The 18,271-nt window shown below is 42.4% G+C and overlaps 1 protein-coding gene across 2 annotated transcripts in view; it reads right to left on the bottom strand.

The window, feature by feature from the left end:
• Positions 1–18,271, bottom strand: part of RPS6KA5 (ribosomal protein S6 kinase A5) — a 186,658-nt gene that overhangs the window by 110,563 nt on the left and 57,824 nt on the right. The window contains exon 2 of one of the 2 annotated variants that reach the window (XM_043919775.1): positions 16,227–16,298. In XM_043919775.1, the coding sequence (XP_043775710.1) occupies positions 16,227–16,298 (72 nt within the window). Of the gene's footprint in view, positions 1–3,708; positions 3,828–16,226; positions 16,299–18,271 lie in introns of those variants that run through there. The other variant, XM_043919776.1, reaches the window with a different exon arrangement.

The raw sequence follows: 18,271 nt of genomic DNA, 5'->3' as shown, positions 1-18,271 counted from the left end.
TCACGGGAAGATGGCCATGAACTCCCTCCCAGCGCTCACGTGTGTCCTTCAGACCAGGTGCTGCCAGCACGGCAGACAGACCGCAGGGGGTGAGCACCTACCTGCTGAGGACTTGCACTTCAGAGACAAACTCTGGGACCCCTGCAGCACCCCCACGACGGGGTGAGGGGGTGACCCCCACTTTAGAGGATCTGCACTTCAGAGACAAACTCTGGGACCCCTGCAGCACCCCCACGATGGGGTGAGGGGGTGACCCCCACTTTAGAGGATCTGCACTTCAGAGACAAACTCTGGGACCCCTGCAGCACCCCCACGATGGGGTGAGGAGGTGACCCCCACTTTAGAGGATCTGCACTTCAGAGACAAACTCTGGGACCCCTGCAGCACCCCCACGACAGGGTGAGGGGGTGACCCCCACTTCAGAGGATCTGCACTTCAGAGACAAACTCTGGGACCCCTGCAGCACCCCCACGATGGGGTGAGGGGGTGACCCCCACTTTAGAGGATCTGCACTTCAGAGACAAACTCTGGGACCCCTGCAGCACCCCCACGACGGGGTGAGGGGGTGACCCCCACTTTAGAGGATCTGCACTTCAGAGACAAACTCTGGGACCCCTGCAGCACCCCCACGTCAGGGTGAGGGGGTGACCCCCACTCTACAGGTGAGGAAACGGAGCATGGAGAACTGGGCCCTGGCTCGAGGTCACAGCCGCCCCCTGCCCCAGCTCCTGAGACCCCACTCCGAGCAGCACCGCAGCCCCTCCTGAACTGAATGACCTCACAGCCAAAGAAAGGAGGAACCAGGCGTTAGAGAGAAGTCACAGTACAGGTCAGCTGTTCGCATGGTGGCAAAGACACAGTACTAATACTTCCAAGCGGGGGAAGTTTTGTAAAGTAGCCCATTTTGTGGATGAGGGGATCTAAATATTCAAAAACGTGCCTTACCTTGAGTGGAAACAGACCTTTCTACAATATTCATCAGTTAGTTCTTATACCTTCTGGGCTTACAAAACAGAGTATTACTCATCTTCTCTAAAATAATCTTTTAAATATTTAAAAATACAGTCACACCATCTCATCTAAGCAAAATGTCCCTGTTCGCTAAGCCAATCTGAAAGTAAATGGTGTTAAGATTTTGTACCACTAGGAGGTTCCCTTGAGGTGCACTGTGAATTTGCAAATAATTTTTCTCTGATTTTTTTTTCTGCTCCTTTAAACAATGTCATATTCCACTTCAAATAAAAGTGAGATAGCATCGGATGCTAATGTAGGTGGGCAAATAATAGAAAATCATCCTTAAGGCCACGTTATACACGGCATGGTCAAACAACAGACAGTCATCCTGCTTGCCATGTGATGATATCCAGAAGTTTTCCAGTGAGTTAAAGACATATCCTGCCATTAGCATTATTTTTAATCTATCAGGAAACTGTCAGGGGAAAAAAGTATGCTGATGCTCACAAGTCTTCAGTTTTCACTTTTATAACTGCCATGATTGACTAAAGCTATGGTACTTCTATCACACGGTATGTGCCAATAGATGCTCACAACAATAAAATTCAAGAAGAGCCTTACAATGTTTCAAACAACAAATATTTCAGGCAAACAAGACCTTATTTTTGAGCAGGCTGCTGATCACGCTGCAAAGGAGGAAGAGAATGTTCACTGCTGGAGGGACCCTGCAAAAGCCCGCTGCCCTGACCGAGCCAGGAAGGCAGGGGAGGAGTCCTCCCGCAGGAGTGCCATCCAGGCCAGGACCGCCTGCGTGTCTCCCAGGGTTTTAAGAGGGGCCACTGCAACTGAACTTGGTGGTAACGTCACCTCCTTTTAGTCTTCGGTGAGATGAGCAACTGCCCTGTGGTGAAGCCAACTCCCGGCCTTCGCTCACTGGGTGCTAATGCTGGTAAAGCCTATTTTGAAAGCATCTTCTGGAAACCTGTAAAAAGCAACCAGCCAACGGCAAAAACCCTTCTGGCCAAAACAGGTGAACAACAGTGCTTCCTGCTCAGATGGAGCCACTAAGACAGATGCTTGGCAACACAGCCGGGATCTGCAGCTTGGGTCAAGAGACAAAGCTTCAGGCTTCAGCATAACTCTAATCTCTGCATCAACACGGAATGGCTTCAGATGCACTGCCAGCAATCTTCACAGAAGCCTGTGCGGTGCTCTGATCTTATCAGTTTCTCCACAGAAAGGGCCTTTCCAAGATACTCTGTCAACAAATGTCAGCACAAGAAGACATGGAGTTCACTGGTTTTCCAGAGATCAAGTCTAGCAGCGCTTGATGAGACGACATAGAAGTTCTACTTGTTAGATTGAGGGAAAGCAAACTCTAAAAGGCCTTCCCTGGTGGCTCAGTTGGTAAAAAATCTGTCTGCAACGTGGGAGAGCTGGGTTCGACCCCTGGGTTAGGAAGATCCCCTGGAGAAGGTAATGGCTACCCACTCCAGCATTCTTGCCTGGAGAATCCCATGGGCAGAGGAGCCTGGTGGGCCACAGTCCATGGGTCACAAGGAGGCTCACGACTGAGCGACTAACACTAACTAACTAACTACATTCAAAAAACAAACAACAACTAGGAATGAGAACTCCCTGGTGGTCTAAGGGTTAGGACTTTGAGATTTCACTGCCGAGGCCCTGGGTTCAGTCTGAGACTGAGTCTGAGTCTTGAGACTGGGTTCAGTCTCAAGCTGCATGGTCAAAAAAAAAAAAAAAAAAACCAATGACAAGGATTAATTCCTGTCTTTGCTTGACAGATACCTATGACCATGTGAATGAGGCGTATCTTTCATTTCAAGGCTCGACAGACATTGCAGTGTGCTCCCATACCAACAGGTTATAGTAGTTGTTTCCAGAAGACTGGATCAAGACAACCACATGAGCTTTCTCCAAGCTGGAGAAGGAATTCCGTAGGTTGGGGGCAAACTACAGATACATTATGAAGGTCATTTCTGCTCAAACTGGAATCTGGATTCAGCATCCTACCCCACCAGACACAGACAGTACAATGCTGCAGACCTTGTTGACAGCGGTGTCAATGGCTTGATGATAAAGGAAACCACGTAAGATGAACTACGTGCAGCGTCAAGGGGAGTCGCCTAGTTCCTCAGACCAGTTTCAGTCTGCTTTTCCACAGGTGTGACTCTGATGCCATCGGCCACAGTGATCACTCTGAATCAGGCTTTTAGCATGAGTCACGACAAATAGCAGTTAAAGCAGGCTGATGGTTCTAAAACAAGATGGCATGCATGCTGTCACATCAAAAGCCGCTGCACAAATTCAACTACTTTTTCAAGCTAAACAAAAGCAGCTTTCTTGCTGAAATTTATCTAGAGCACAATTAAACAGATCTCTTCACTTTATTTGTAAAATCTGAATTCATTAAAATTTTTCAGGAAGTATTGGCATTAAAATGTGATCAATTTGTTAAAAAAAAAAAAGCATTTTTATGGTTCGTCTGTGGATGCAGTTTACAATGCCGTATGACTGAACGCAAGGAGAATCTGTCTATGTTTACATGAGTTGTTCTGGAGAAAACGGTTAGGAACTAGACGGCCTCTGGATTACGTCCTTCAGCCGCGTGCTCACCCAGAACACACTGTTCCCACCGGGATCTGAATGCTTACACTCTGTGAGGTCACTGTTCTCTGCCGCTCAAACTTGTATTAACGCTGCTTAAAACCCTATACATTGTACACTCTGGCTTACCAGTGATGCCACACTTTGGGTTTATTCCAATCTTGTAACTTCTGTACTGGAACTACTGCTTTAAAAAAATACATGGCAGAAGTGCTCCTGGTGACTCCCACTTAACCAGCTCCCAACACTGGTGGCACGCGCCTCTCCACCCGTAAGACAGCCCTGCAGCCCGCTGCCCATGACCAGCTCTCCGAGCGCCGCCATCTCCGGGGCTGCTTTGCTTCCCACGAGCCACTGACACTCACTGCCTCACTGGCGTGTGCCTGCGGCGTATACTGTTCTTACATAATTTAACTATGTATTACATAAGCCATGGAAATGAAAGAAAAAGAAAAGAGAAAGAAAAGAAAAAATGAGGTTAAAAGCTTTGAAAGAACTACATAAAAGCAAGACACTTGGGGGAAAAAAAAACTCAAAAAAGTAGGCATGGGTGAAACAACTATAAAAGGCTAAGGGAAAAATTTTGTACCCAGATTACTTCAAATGTATCTGGTTCTCACTTTACTTTAAAGAACTGGAAACTTGATTTTAGATGATGCATTACGAGTGTGGTTTATGCAAACCATTGTTTAAGAACTTACTTTCAAAGATTCTTGTGCCTGCACGCAAAATGAATATGTATTTATATGTTTTAAGTGAAAAGTAGTATGTTCAAAGTACATATTTATATATCCTTTTAAAATGATTTTCCACTTGAACCAGCTTTTTCTGATTAACCACAAGTACCAATGATGTAATCGCAGAGATTCCACTAACTCAACCATCACAGTCAGTGTTCCTGGAGTTCACCCCTCTCCCCTGCTTCCAGAACACTGGAACCTTGTTTAACGGTGACTTCACCATCAACCACACTAACTCCTCCCCTAAGTCTGCATTCATCCTCAACTAGTAAGCATACCTTTGGTGCTGCCATCTAAACTGTTGATAAAGGAAATAACCCTTCTGGCTCAAAACACTTGATTTCCCACGACTCCTAAGACAACGAGAATCCTTAATGTAGCCTAAACCACCCGCCCCCTCTCTGCCTCTTTCCACTTCTCACCACCACTGACACACTCCTTCAGACATAACAGCCTCTCCTGACTGCCCAGACTGGCACAGCCCCTCGCATTTTACACTCTCCTCACTCTGTCACAGAAATGGTCAGAAGCATGGGTTTTCATTTATTCGTGTGATTGCCTCACTGTGTAGCTTTCACTGGACTGCAAATTCCACAGATCCATGGGCTATGTCTGGTTTTACTCACGTTGTATCATTAGCAGCTTCTGGAGCTGGTACACTGGAGAAACTCAGTGCTGAATGTGTGAGAAAGAAACATAGAGGACAGACAGAGCAAAGCTTCTGCAGCACACAGCCAGAGACCCTCTCTGCTGGCAATCCTGACCGAGAGGTGAAGGAAGGCGTTAGGAAGAGAAACGAACACAGAGGACAGACAGAGCAAAGCTTCTGCGGCACACAGCCAGAGACCCTCTCTGCTGGCAATCCTGACCGAGAGGTGAAGGAAGGCTTTAGGAAGAGAAACGAATGCCAATCCCCTGCAAGGCAAGAGCGCGTCAACCCTTTCCCCTTGAGAGGGGACAGCGGGCTTTCATGCAGAAATCACTTTCAGGAAAGAAAGCAGTGTTGGTCACTCAGTCAAATCTGACTCTCCGCAACCCTGCAGACTGCAGCCTGCCAGGCTCCTCCATGGAATTCTCCAGGCAAGCACATTGGAGTGGGCTGCTGTGCCCTCCTCGCGGGGGTCTTCCCGACTCAAGGATAGAACGTGGGTCTCCTCAATTGCAGGCAGATTCTTTACCATCTGTGGCTCAGCTGGTAAAGAATCTGCCTGTGATGCGGGGGACCTGGGTTCAATCCCTAGGTGGGGAAGACCCCCTGGAGAAGGGAAAGGCTACCCACTCCAGTGTTCTGGCTTGGAGAATCCTATGGACTACTGTCCATGGGGTCGCAAAGAGCCGGACACAACTGAGCGACTTTTACTTCACTTTCACTTTCTTTACCGTCTGAGCCAGCAGGGAAATCCCCAATCCTTTTACTGTGGGAATTCCACATGACTCCTGACAACACTCCCTAGGGAAGCTAGCTCAGGAAACTCAGCTGCCACCACTGTGGAAAAAGAAGGATCTTAACATGGTGTCGTCTCTCTCTGGCCACTGCTTGGTAACCTGCCTCAACTACACAAGAACTGATTACAATGCCTGGCCACATCCCTTCCTCATATACGATTTAACTTAAGAAAAGATTTCTACCTTTCCACATGTGACATGTCCCAGACACTGACAATCAATCCACCTGCCCTCCCCACTCCAGTCTCTCTAGACCAGTTGTTTTCAACTGTGGGCTATGACCTGTTAGTTGATAATGATACCAATTTATTGTGTTCAATGGCATTTTGAAACTAAAGTACTAAAAAAAGAACTGAATATACTAAAAAGTGTTTCATGAACATGTGGAGGTATCAGTTCAGTTCAGTTGCTCAGTCATGTCCGACTCTTTGCAACCCCATGGACTGCAGCACACCAGGCCTCCCTGTCCATCACCAATTCCTGGAGTTTACTCAAACTCAGGTCCATTGAGTTGGTGATGGCATACAACCATCTCATCTTCTGTCATCCCCTTCTCCTCCTGCCTTCAGTCTTTCCCAGCATCAGGGTCTTTTCCAATGAGTCAGTTTTTCAAATCAGGTGGCCAAAGTATTAGAGCTTCAGTCTCCGCATCAGTCCCTCCAATAAATATTCAGGACTGATTTCCTTTAGGATTGACCAGTTTGATCTCCTTGCAGTCCAGGGACTCTCAAGAGTCTTCTCCAACACCACAGTTCAAAAGCATCAATTCTTCAGTGCTCAGCTTTCTTTATAGTCCAACTCTCACATCCATACATGACTAGTGGAAAAACCAAAGCTTTGACTAGACGGACCTTTGTCAGTAAAGTAATGTCTCTGCTTTTTAATATGCTGTCTAGGTTGGTCATAGCTTTTCTTCCAAGGAGCAAGCGTCTTAATTTTAAGGCGGAGGTCACCATCTGCAGTGATTTTGGAGCCCCAAGAAAATAAAGTCTCTCAGTGTTTCTATTGTTTCCCCATCTATTTGCCATGAAATGATGGGACCAGATGCTATGATCTTAGTTTTCTGAATGATGAGTTTTAAGCCAACTTTTTCACTCTCCTCTTTCACTTTCATCAAGAGGTATTTAGTTCTTCGCTTTCTGCCATAAGGGTGGCGTCATCTGCATGTCTGAGGTTCCTGTGTTAGGTGTTCATGCGCAGGTATACGTGAATGTAAACAAGTCTAAGCACATGAGAGAGGAGAAGCAGGGCCGTGCAGAACATGGTTAAGGACCTAAGACTCTGATGCCAGACTGCCCAGCTCTGGTTCCTAGATATTCTGTTCAATAACTGTGCGAAAGAAAGGGAGAGTTTATTCGCTAAGTCACATCCGACTCTTTACAACCCCATGGTCTATAGCCTGCCAGGCTCCTCTGTCCATGGAATTTTCCAGGAAAGAATACTGGAGTGGGTAGTCATGCCCTTCTCCAGGGGATCTTCCCAATCCAGGGAGTGAACTCAGGTCTCCTGCACTGCCGGCAGATTCTTTACCGTCTGAGCCACCACGAAGTTCAAACTGTGTATCCCCAGGCAAAACACGGAACACAACTGTGCCTCAATTTCGTCATTAGGGACTGTAACAGTTCTTACCTCATGTGGTCTGGGGATTAAGGAAATTAACATAAGGATTCAAAGGAAGGCCTGGCAGATAACAAACACTACACAAATGTTAGTGGGAAAAGGATGTGTGTCTGTGTATACTGTCTCTGTGTCTATATACATACACAAACACACATACTGAACTGCCATTCAAAAATGTACCTGTTTTGTCCTATGCATAACAGTCCAAAACGTTTGAAAGCTACAGTTCTAGATGAACTTATATGCTTTTCCTTAAAAAAAAAAAAAAAAAAGAACAAATTATGTAGGCCAAAGAATTTTCCCTATCTCTTAGTAACCTCAGGGTTAAATTTAAGACACAATTACAATGACTATCTCAGCCCAGATTTCTACATCATCTATTTCACTTTCCCATATCTGACTTTTGCTCTATTTTCATCTTTTTTTTCATCTTTTTTTTTTAAGTTCCTTATTTTTTTATTCTATCTTTGAAAATGCCCCTAAATCTCTATTTGAAAACTGGTACATTTTAAGATACATTTAAAATAAAATGCACTTGATTTTACATATTTATCAAACAGAAGCACTGATTTCTAAATTTCTTTGTAGAACAGATATCTTATTTGCACACTAAATTCCAAATATTAAAAGATACATAACTAACTATATAAAACTTAATATTGCAATTATAAAACTTAGTATTTCAACATAATTTTAAAATAGAAACAGAGAATTTGAGCCATTTAATTCAATCATTTTTAAATTCAATCATTTTTAATGTTAGTCACTGTTGCCAGGATTTTTAAAATAAAAACAAAATGTCTAAGACTAATAGACTGATTAAAATAGATTCTTCTTCTAACATACAAAGAGCTATAAACCCAAAACATGCCTGCATACCAGAACAGACACTATAGGCAAACATGAGACATGGTAAAAGCACATGAAATCATAGGCAGTAATTTTTTATGCAAGAGACTGAGATAGACTATTTGTTTTGGGTATAAAGCTGTATATCCTCCTAGAAGATAAATAACACCGACGACCTGGAAGACAACAGAAGCACCAGCTTTCTACACACGATCCAATTAATTTTTTAAACTAACCAGGGTCAAATGTGGCTCAATTACTTTAAATGGTCAAAAACAGCTGCTCAGCTGAAATCGAGACCACAAAACCAATGCATTTTCTCATGGATGGTGTTAGCTTCTTTAAAAAAAGACTTAATGTGTGAGAAAGTTGACAATAAAAAATAGTTTCAAGAATGACTATCTATGGATTCCACTTATGCATACTGGATTAGCTTGAATAATTAAAGACTGAGTGCATGATATCTGCTAGATCAGCACTTTTCAATTTCAGAGGAAGCCCTCGGCACCACAGGCATTAACCCCGCTGATAAGTGCGTGTGTGCATGTGGTGTGCCCACCTTCCGCCCATCTCCTACAGATGGCCCATGGAAACCACGTGGCATTTCTTATCCCTGGTCCCAGACAACTTGAAAACCAAAGATCCATCAGGAAAGGAGAAAAAGCTGCAAAGGAAGGCATGCTCCACTACAAGACCTAGACTAGAATTGATTACCCATGGAATGTGATTACCAAAGGACCCACTAAAAGGAAAATACAGGAAATCTCAACAAATGAGCTGTTTGGGTTTAAAACACTTGCCCCCTCTCCCTTGCTCCAAGACTTCCCAGGTTCAGGCTGAACCCAGACCCGAGCCTCGGCCACACGCTGCTGAGGCTCCTCCTCGGCCCCTACCGCCCCTCACTCTTCTCTGAGCACTCCTGCAGGAAGCCAAGTGCACTCCATTCTAGCAAACGTGACCCAGGACAGCATCAGTAATGAGTCAAACTGTATTTACACTAGGCAGATAATGTCAACCAAGATCCTTAAGTGGAATCATCTTTTGATTTTAGAATAAAACATCACAAATATTTAACCTCTAAGATTTCCTTAAGCACTGCAGGCTTACACTGAAACATAAGGAACAGTGGGCACACACAGATGCAAAACTGTTAACTTTTTTAAACAACAATTTTGACAATTTAACGAATACAGGCTTTTAAAAACACCATTTGATAGGAATACTTTGCAAACACCTAAAGGGAATTAAACGACAAACGATGACTAAGTCATCATTTTTGAAACAGTCTGTACATGACTCAATCAAGTATTTTTCCCTTGCATCATGTGGCCAAAAAGTAGCTGTGTCTTCAAGCTATCTGGTGCAATTCCTAGCACCATCTAGTGGCAAATTACCCAGAAGAAAAAGAAATGTAGTCTGATTTAATAAATGAGATGTGTTTCTGAAAAGTCTGCAGTAAAAGAATGTAAGTACCTATATATTTAACAAGGCTCTCCTGTCAGGGATGACCTTCAGAGAGTCTGAGTTTTGTTTGTTGTTTTAGTTGCTTAGTCGTCTCTGACTCTTTTGCAACACCAATGACTGTAGCCTGCCAGGCTCCTCTGTCCATGGGATCTCCAAGGCAAGAGCACTGGACTGGGCTGTCATTTCCTTCTCCAGGGGATCTTCCCCACCCAGGGATCGCCACGTCTGCACTGGGAAGCAGATCCTTTGCCGCTGAGCCGCCTGGGAAGCCCACAGTTTGACACCAAAGAGCAAAGAACTATCAGCGTGAACATCCTGAGGACGCACTGAAGGCTGCGGTAAGCAACCCAGTCGTCTCTCCACTAGACGGTTCCCAAGACCTGCTGATCACATGACCACCCTCCCCTCCCCTCCAGCAAAGAAAAAAGCAACCTTCTTACCAGGGCACCAGGGACTGAGGAAGACAGAAGTGGTGGCTGCTCATTAGGTATTACTGGAGGTAAGGCATTTTGAATCTCTACACTCAATCAGCACTCATTTGAAGATCTTACAAACCCAGAAACAAACATTAAATGAAGATCACATTATTCAACCTGCAAGTCTGTATGTAATATATCTTTTTTAAAAAATGCTCACTAGGGAGGCTTAAGAGGGAGGGGATATATGTATACATATAGCTGATTCACTGTTATACAGCAGAAACTGACAACATTATAAAGCAATTACACTCCAATTTAAAAAATGCTCACTACTCTTTTCCCGGTACCCAAAACAGTACCTGTCTCTTAACAAATGCATGTGAATGAATGAACCCCAAGAGCAAAGGGAATGAAGTGCAAGGTTTTGAATATAAAAGTGACATGATCAAACTTACACTTAGGAAAAAAGACTCCCGGCTGTAGTCAGAGAAAGACTAGGAAGGCACAGCCTGAAACTTGAAGATCTTTGATGGTTACGTGTCCCTATTTATTGCTGGACATATTTTGGGTTTCACAATAACGTATTTGTTAAGAGATGACAATCACTTATGTATCAGGGTAATCTGAGACATTGATAACGCACTATACTAGCTCTTTTAGAATCTAGGCTTCTGTCCCTTTCAGATACATATATAGTTTATATAGCATTTACTATGTGTCAGGCAATCTAGATGTTTTATTACTCATTTTATGCATATTTTATGCATATTTTGGGGCTTCCCAGGTAGTACAGTGGCAAAGAATCTGCCTGCCAATCCAGGAGACAAAAGAGACTCAGGTTCGATCCCTGGGTCTGGAAGATCCCCTGGAGTATGAATTGGCAACCACTCCAGTATTCTTGCCTGGAAAATTCCTTAGACAGAGAAGCCTGGTTGGCTACAGCTGATGGGGTCGCAAGGAGTCGGACATGACTGAGCAACTGAACACAGGTGCATCTTTTAGCGTAAGACTGTTAACCTAACGTATAGAAGGTTGTTCATAACCTAGAATGTTTGAAAAGTTAAAGAAAACAAAGAAACACAATCTTCATTTGGCATGTTATTTTTGAGGAAACACAAGAAACGTGGGTCCAATCCCTGGGTTGAGAAGATCCCCTGGAGTGGGAAACGGCACTCCACTTCAGTATTTTTGCTGGAAAATTCTATGAGCAGAGGAGCCTGGCGAGCTATAGTCCATGGGCTCCAAGAGTCGGACACGACCAAGCACCTAAGCGCATGTACACACAATACACAAATCAGCTCTTCAGAAATGGTAATAAGATTCAGCTGCCAATAACATTTATGAGATATTTGTTAGATTTTTAGTATTAGAAATATAACTTTAGTTGGAATTATTCCCAGACATGCTAACAAAGTGACTACAAGAAAGAACTAGTAATCTGTCCTTGAGAAGAAGTCCTAAATAATTGTTTTTCTAATTTAGGGTACAGCTTTACAGTAGAATCCCCTGTTGAATAAATAATCATAACTGGCGGTTATCTAGCAATTGGCGATTCATACTGATTATTTCACTGATGTTGTAACAGCATCGTGGGATAGGTACCATTAACTTTGGCCAATAGGGACTTGGGCTCACAGAGTTCATGTGATTTACCCAAGGAACACAAGTAGGCAACGGTTAGCTCAAGATTCAAACCTGAGTCTTCCAAGTCATCACTGATGGCCAAGTACCTCACAGCTATGAATGCACCACAATTAGAAATCAACTCAAATGCACCCTTTATAGTTACATGACAAAATTTATCCTTTTTTTTTGCCACAATGACAAAAAATCTCTGAAATACAGATCAACCATGATGAATAAAGAAAATTCAAAAAGAATACATGCTCCACTTCATTAAACACCAGAATGACTAACAATGCACAGTGAGTCCATTTAAAGGCTTTCTTCTGTACTTGGATGGAGCAAAATGGTCAAAAGGAAGGCAGCAGAAAAGGTAAAAAGGAAAACCAGAATCACTACTCCCACAGTCCAAAATTTCATCATGAGACAATGTAATTCTAAAAGAGAAACAAAGATACTTCCAGAACAACACTAGAGACAAACACAAGTGAACTGAACTGCCAGTTATTAGACTATTGCTAAACTCCACACAGTGAACAGACCACAGGGAGGGAGCAGCAACAGGGCTGGAAACACATACGACGATGACCTTAAGAGTCCACAATCCAGAAGAAAAAGAGCAGCTCGGGGCCGTGCTCCCTACCGAGGACTTCCAGGGCCACAGTTCAGAGAAGGAAGCACCTGCGCAGGATCTGGACAGGCGGGAAAGAGGAAAAGTATGAAGCTGGGGAGGGCGATAAGGCGGGGCCTCAGGGGATGGGAAAGACACGGAACTGCAGGGGAGCAAAGGACCAGCCAGACTTGTAAGTCGGCGGAATATCAGGGTAACTGGAGAGAAAGACAGGAGGAAACAGCTAAGCCTGAAAGCAAGAAAAGAATTTGGACATGAATAATTAACTAGAAGAAAAGGCACTAAAAGTTCTGAAACAGAAGAATAGCACAATAATGATGAATTTTAATGAGGGTGCATATTATTTATAACAAGATATGTATAAAATGCATAAAATGGGAGAGAGAACTTGCAGAAAGTCCAGTGTAAAAAAAAAACCTTCTCAACAATCCATGAACGAGGTAATATAAGTTAGGGCACTGAGAACACAAAAGGTAAATCCAAGGGTCATGTTGAAAGAAAAATTACAGGATTTTTGTGAGAAATAAATAAAAAAGTCAAAATAGAGAAGGGTCAAGTATTATTTGCAAGTTTCCAGCTTAGGAAACTGATCAGCAGATTAGCAATAGATCAAAAGAAATAAGATAGCTGAAAACAGAAATCAATACTCTTGAGTAAAAGTTTGGTTTTTTTTTTTTTTTCATAAATATCAAATGTATTTAAATATGAGGTCAAAAAGTAAATCTTTCATTTTCCAATATTCCACGAAGTCTTGAAGATACTGGATGAATAGAATTTTTTCTGGTTCAAAGTACATAAAAATTAAATCATCAGAAGAGTTCTCAGTTCCACTTCGAAAGAAAGCCTGACAGGACACATTAAAAGCATCTGATGAGGCTTTTCTATTATCCTAAGTAGTTCTGGGGAAAAATTATCTTTAAAAGGCAATGAAACTGAAAGCTCAGTGGTAAAATTTCTGAATAAAAATTGAGATTTTATCATAATCATAATAAAAGTTTCCACCTACTCCATTTAGTCATCAAAACTGTGATTTTAAATACAGAAATACCTACAATGACACTTAGCAGTGATTCCATCTTCTCCCAAGAGCAGGGTACGGCCAGCTGACAAAAAGGAAAGGCAGAAGCCATGGCTAACACAGCCCAGTAACAGGCAGAAGCATCAGGTGGAAACACAGTGAAGCGTTACACTAAACTCTTCTCTCACCTTTGCTGAATTATCTTAAAGACCTGTCTACGGCCAAGTTGCTCCAAAAAACTGAGGTAAATAATGAGACAAAGTGCTAAATATGTTGAAAGAAAATCCATCCAAAGTTGGTTTTGAAATCTGGCCTATAATTTTTCTTCATACTCTGTGTGTTTTTGGAATCAAGGTAATGCTAGCCTTATACAATGAGTTGGAAGAAATAATTCCATTGTTTCTGTTCTCTGAATTTGTGAAAGGTCAGCATTATCTATGCCTTGAAGGTTTGGCAGAACTCACTTTAGAAACTACCATGTGACTCCCCTGATAGTCCAGTGGTTAAGGATCTGCCAGCGGTGTGGGGAACAGGGGTCCACTCCTGGTCTGGGAGGATTCCCACGTGCCATGGGGCAACCTGGCCTGTGCACCCCACCACTGAGTCTCAGCACCAGAGCCTGCGCTCGGCAACAGAAGGCCAACAGCCTGCAGCCAGAGAGGAGCCCGCCTGCTGCACCTGGAGAGGAGCACTCCCCCCCCCCCCCCCCCCCCCCGCTGCACCTGGAGAGAGCAGCTAAGACCTGGAGCAGTCACACAGAAGTGAATAAACAAATAAAGACTGTACCAAACATTTTCCCAGCAGGAAGATTTTTACTCACTGACCAGTTTCTTTAAGGATTAAAGGACTATTCAGGCTTTCTATTCTTTTTTCAATCAATTTGGTGTTTTACACATTTCAAGATTCATGTGCATGTAAAAATTGGAGAAACACTACCTCAGACCACTAAATTCCTATCACTTCCCAAATTATGTGCCATTTTTGTCCAATGTTTTGGTTTTCTGGTTGTTAACCCCACAAATTAAGACATTTTGACTATGGTTTTAAACAATCAACATTGTTTAGGTCTTTATTCACCAACAGTTTTTGCATCTCAGAATCTCTCCTGAGATCACTTTCCTTCTCCCTAAAATTGTATCTTTTAGTGAGGATGCATTGGTGGAAAACACGCTCAGCTTTCTTAAGTCTGAAAATGTCTATTTTGCCCTTACTTCTGCAAAATAGCTTTGCTGGGAATCCAATTCTAAGTTGACAGTTGTTTCTCTGGGGATTGTTTGGACATTCTTCCACACGGCGATGGTGTTCATGTGGTTGCTGCTGAAGAGCCATTTGTCCATCTATTCGTTGTTTCTCCAAAAGTCAGTCTTCTCTCCCTGGCAGTTTTTAGGGTGTTTCTCTGTCTCTGGTGTTCATCAGTTTCTCTCAGGGATCTATGTAAGAATTCCTTTATGGTAATACTTGTCTGAGATTTTCCGTTTCCTAAATTTACAAATTCATATATTTAATCAATCCTAGAAAATGCTCAGCTATTTTCTCTTTGGATATTTACCTCTCCCCACTCTATTTGCTCCTTCTGGGATTCTGATTAGATAAATTTACATGCTGACAAGACTAGCCATGTAATTAGCAGGTTCAGTGCAAAATGAAAATGTGGGGCATCTTGTTCACAAACTATTTAGAATTTCAGAAGGGTGAAAGTAGAGCATGAAATCAAACATGAGGCTCTTCTAGTGTTGGGATCTCTGCACCTGCACAAGTCATATGCCCGTGAGGCCCTAACTTCAGATAAGCAAGGATAGTGATAGTAAAAATCCTGAAGGCAGAAAGAAGTAGAAATCAGAAAACCAAGAAACATCTCCCACCCAGGGACAGCCACACTCTTATCATTTTAATGCACAGATCAGAAATTTTTCTATATATTTACATGTAGATATTTAGCCACACAATTTTTATATTATGGAAATGGTATATTATACATTCTCTTCTATAGTCTTTTTTCAACTTTACTATATTATGGAGAGCTTTCAAAAACTTTAGTAAATACAGATCACTTCAATCCTATTGTACAGATAATAGAACATACAGGTACATGGTCATTTAAGCAAATTCATATTGTTAGGTTTCTGAAGAGCTTTGAGTTTTTCATTTTTAAAAGTGATGAGCATGGGCTATCAATAAAGTTGAGTGTGGACTGAGTAAATCAATCAGTATAAACCACATCCCACAGAGCACTTGGCCAGTAACAAACTCTCCATAAATGTTAGTGGCTTTATGAAATATTATGTCTTGTATAAAAACTGAATTCATGTACACTCCCAACAGCAGCGTAAGAGAGATTTGTTTTTTATCCTTACCAATTCTTTTAAATTTGCCTTTTGTATCTCTTCTCTTTTTCACTTTAGTTTCTACTATAAAGTGACTCAGGCACACGTATACACATGTCCCCTCTTCCTGGAGTCCTTCCCCTTTAGGTCACCGCGGAGCACCGAGCAGGCGCCCCCAGCTACACAGCAGGTCCTCAGGAGTCACCTGTTTCACACTCAGCGCCAGTGGGACACACCTGTCCACGCATCTCACCACGCCCTCTTCCCCGCCGTGGCGTCCATACATTTGTTCTCTACATCTCAGTCTCTATTTCTGTTTTGCAAATAAGATCATTGATACCATGTATTTCTTCTATGAAAGCTCTGCTCACATTCTCTGACAGTTCTCCTAACGGATTCCTTATTGTTTTAAAATTTTAATGATTTCTGTGTTGGGGATTTCAATCCTTTGTCATAGGGATATCAAGTGCTTTATTTTTCCTCTTAAAAAAAAAGAATTAACTTGAGACTTACCTCCAGTTCCTAAGACCTTTAAGAGCTCAAAATTTTCAATCCCCACCTTCTCTGCATGTCCGGTTAAATTAGCTAAAAAAAGAAAGAGAAAAAATAAACAATTAAGGGGATGAGTAACAGGAGACAGTCCACGGGGCTTCTGATGTACCGCAGGGCTTTATTTCCTGGAACGTTAAATAAGGCTTCGCTTGATCACTATTTATTAAACAGTGCAGCTATGCTTCACGTAATTTTCTGTATCTCACATATTACAATGTTTTTTTAGAATTTTGTTACTATATATCATTTGTATTGAAGGTCAACCATAAAAATAAAGTGCTATAGGACTCTCTACTGACCAAATAAACTGAAAATGAACACAAATTCTAATATGTAGATAGACATGCAGGAAGAAAACTGGACAGATTCAGAAGATGTATTCATTTATTCAACAAACATTTACCAACTATAAGCGCCACGCCCAGGCCCCAGGCTGTACGCCCCACCCACTTCTGCCACCAAGCCCACGACCAGCCAGCACTGGCACCTGACCACGCTGAGTCCTAGCGCCCTCGTCCCTGACGTGAAAGCGCTGATCTCAGTGAATTCTGAGAGCTCTACCAGTCTAAAATTCTAGAACTATGCCTAAAAACATAAACTCTTCAAAAACACATTCTGGAATAAACAAAATGAGGATATCTTATAATATTATGAGTATTTTCCAGTGTACCCCACTGAATTCTGGTCCCACTCTACGAGATGTTGAGAAGTGTGATGTTGGGGGAAGGTGGGGAGGAGTGCTCAGGCTGAATGAATCTGGAAAGAGTTAGCTTAAAGTTTCACAAGTTTCCTTCATGCCGAACCTCACAGATACTACACCATGAAAATATGCATGTGGATCTTCAAAACTGAGATACTTACATCTGTCAAATTTACTGGACCACAAGTTACTTTTTATGGTAATACCTATCCATACTGTGTGAACCAGCAGATTAGAAAGACATGATTTAAAAAGACTTAGTTCAAATCCTAGTTTTACTGCTTAAAAGCTCTGTAATCTTAAATTACTTAACTTTTCTGTTCTCCATAGTGGCTGTACTAGTTTGCATTCCCACCAACAGTGTAAGAGGTTCCCTTTTCTCCACACCCTCTCCAGCATTTATTGCTTGTAGACTTTTGGATAGCAGCCATCCTGACTGGCGTGTAATGGTACAGTGTGGAGATTTCTTAAAAAACTGGAAATAGAACTGCCATATGACCCAGCAATCCCACTCGTGGGCATACACACTGAGGAAACCAGATCTGAAAGAGACACGTGCACCCCAATGTTCATCGCAGCACTGTTTATAATAGCCAGGACATGGAAGCAACCTAGATGCCCATCAGCAGATGAATGGATAAGGAAGCTGTGGTACATATACACCATGGAATATTACTCAGCCGTTAAAAAGAATTCATTTGAATCAGTTCTAATGAGATGGATGAAACTGGAGCCCATTATATAGAGTAAAGTAAGCCAGAAAGATAAAGAACATTACAGCATACTAACACATATATATGGAATTTAGAAAGATGGTAACGACAACCCTATATGCAAAACAGAAAAAGAGACACAGAAGTACAGAACAGACTTTTGAACTCTGTGGGAGAAGGTGAGGCTAGGATGTTTCGAAAGAACAGCATATATATTATCTATGGTGAAACAGATCACCAGCCCAGGTGGGATGCATGAGACAAGTGCTCGGGCCTGGTGCACTGGGAAGACCCAGAGGAATCGGGTGGAGAGGGAGGCGGGAGGGGGGATCGGGATGGGGAATACGTGTAACTCTACGGCTGATTCATATCAATGTATGACAAAACCCACTGAAATGTTGTGAAGTAATTAGCCTCCAACTAATAAAAAAAATAAAAATTAAAAAAAAATTACTTTTCTGTTTCAGATCCCTCTAGTGTAAAATGGGGATAATAAAAAATGCCTGCCCTCAAAACATATTGGGGCCCGCAATTTACACTGAAATGTATTTTTAAAAAGATGGATTGATGGGAGAATACAGGTATGATAAGAT

This window comes from Cervus elaphus, chromosome 12 (genome assembly GCF_910594005.1).
Source record: "Cervus elaphus chromosome 12, mCerEla1.1, whole genome shotgun sequence".
In the NCBI taxonomy this organism is placed as follows: domain Eukaryota; kingdom Metazoa; phylum Chordata; class Mammalia; order Artiodactyla; family Cervidae; genus Cervus; species Cervus elaphus.
Note: the sequence above shows the minus strand (reverse complement) of the source record. Positions and strands in the feature narration are given on the sequence as shown.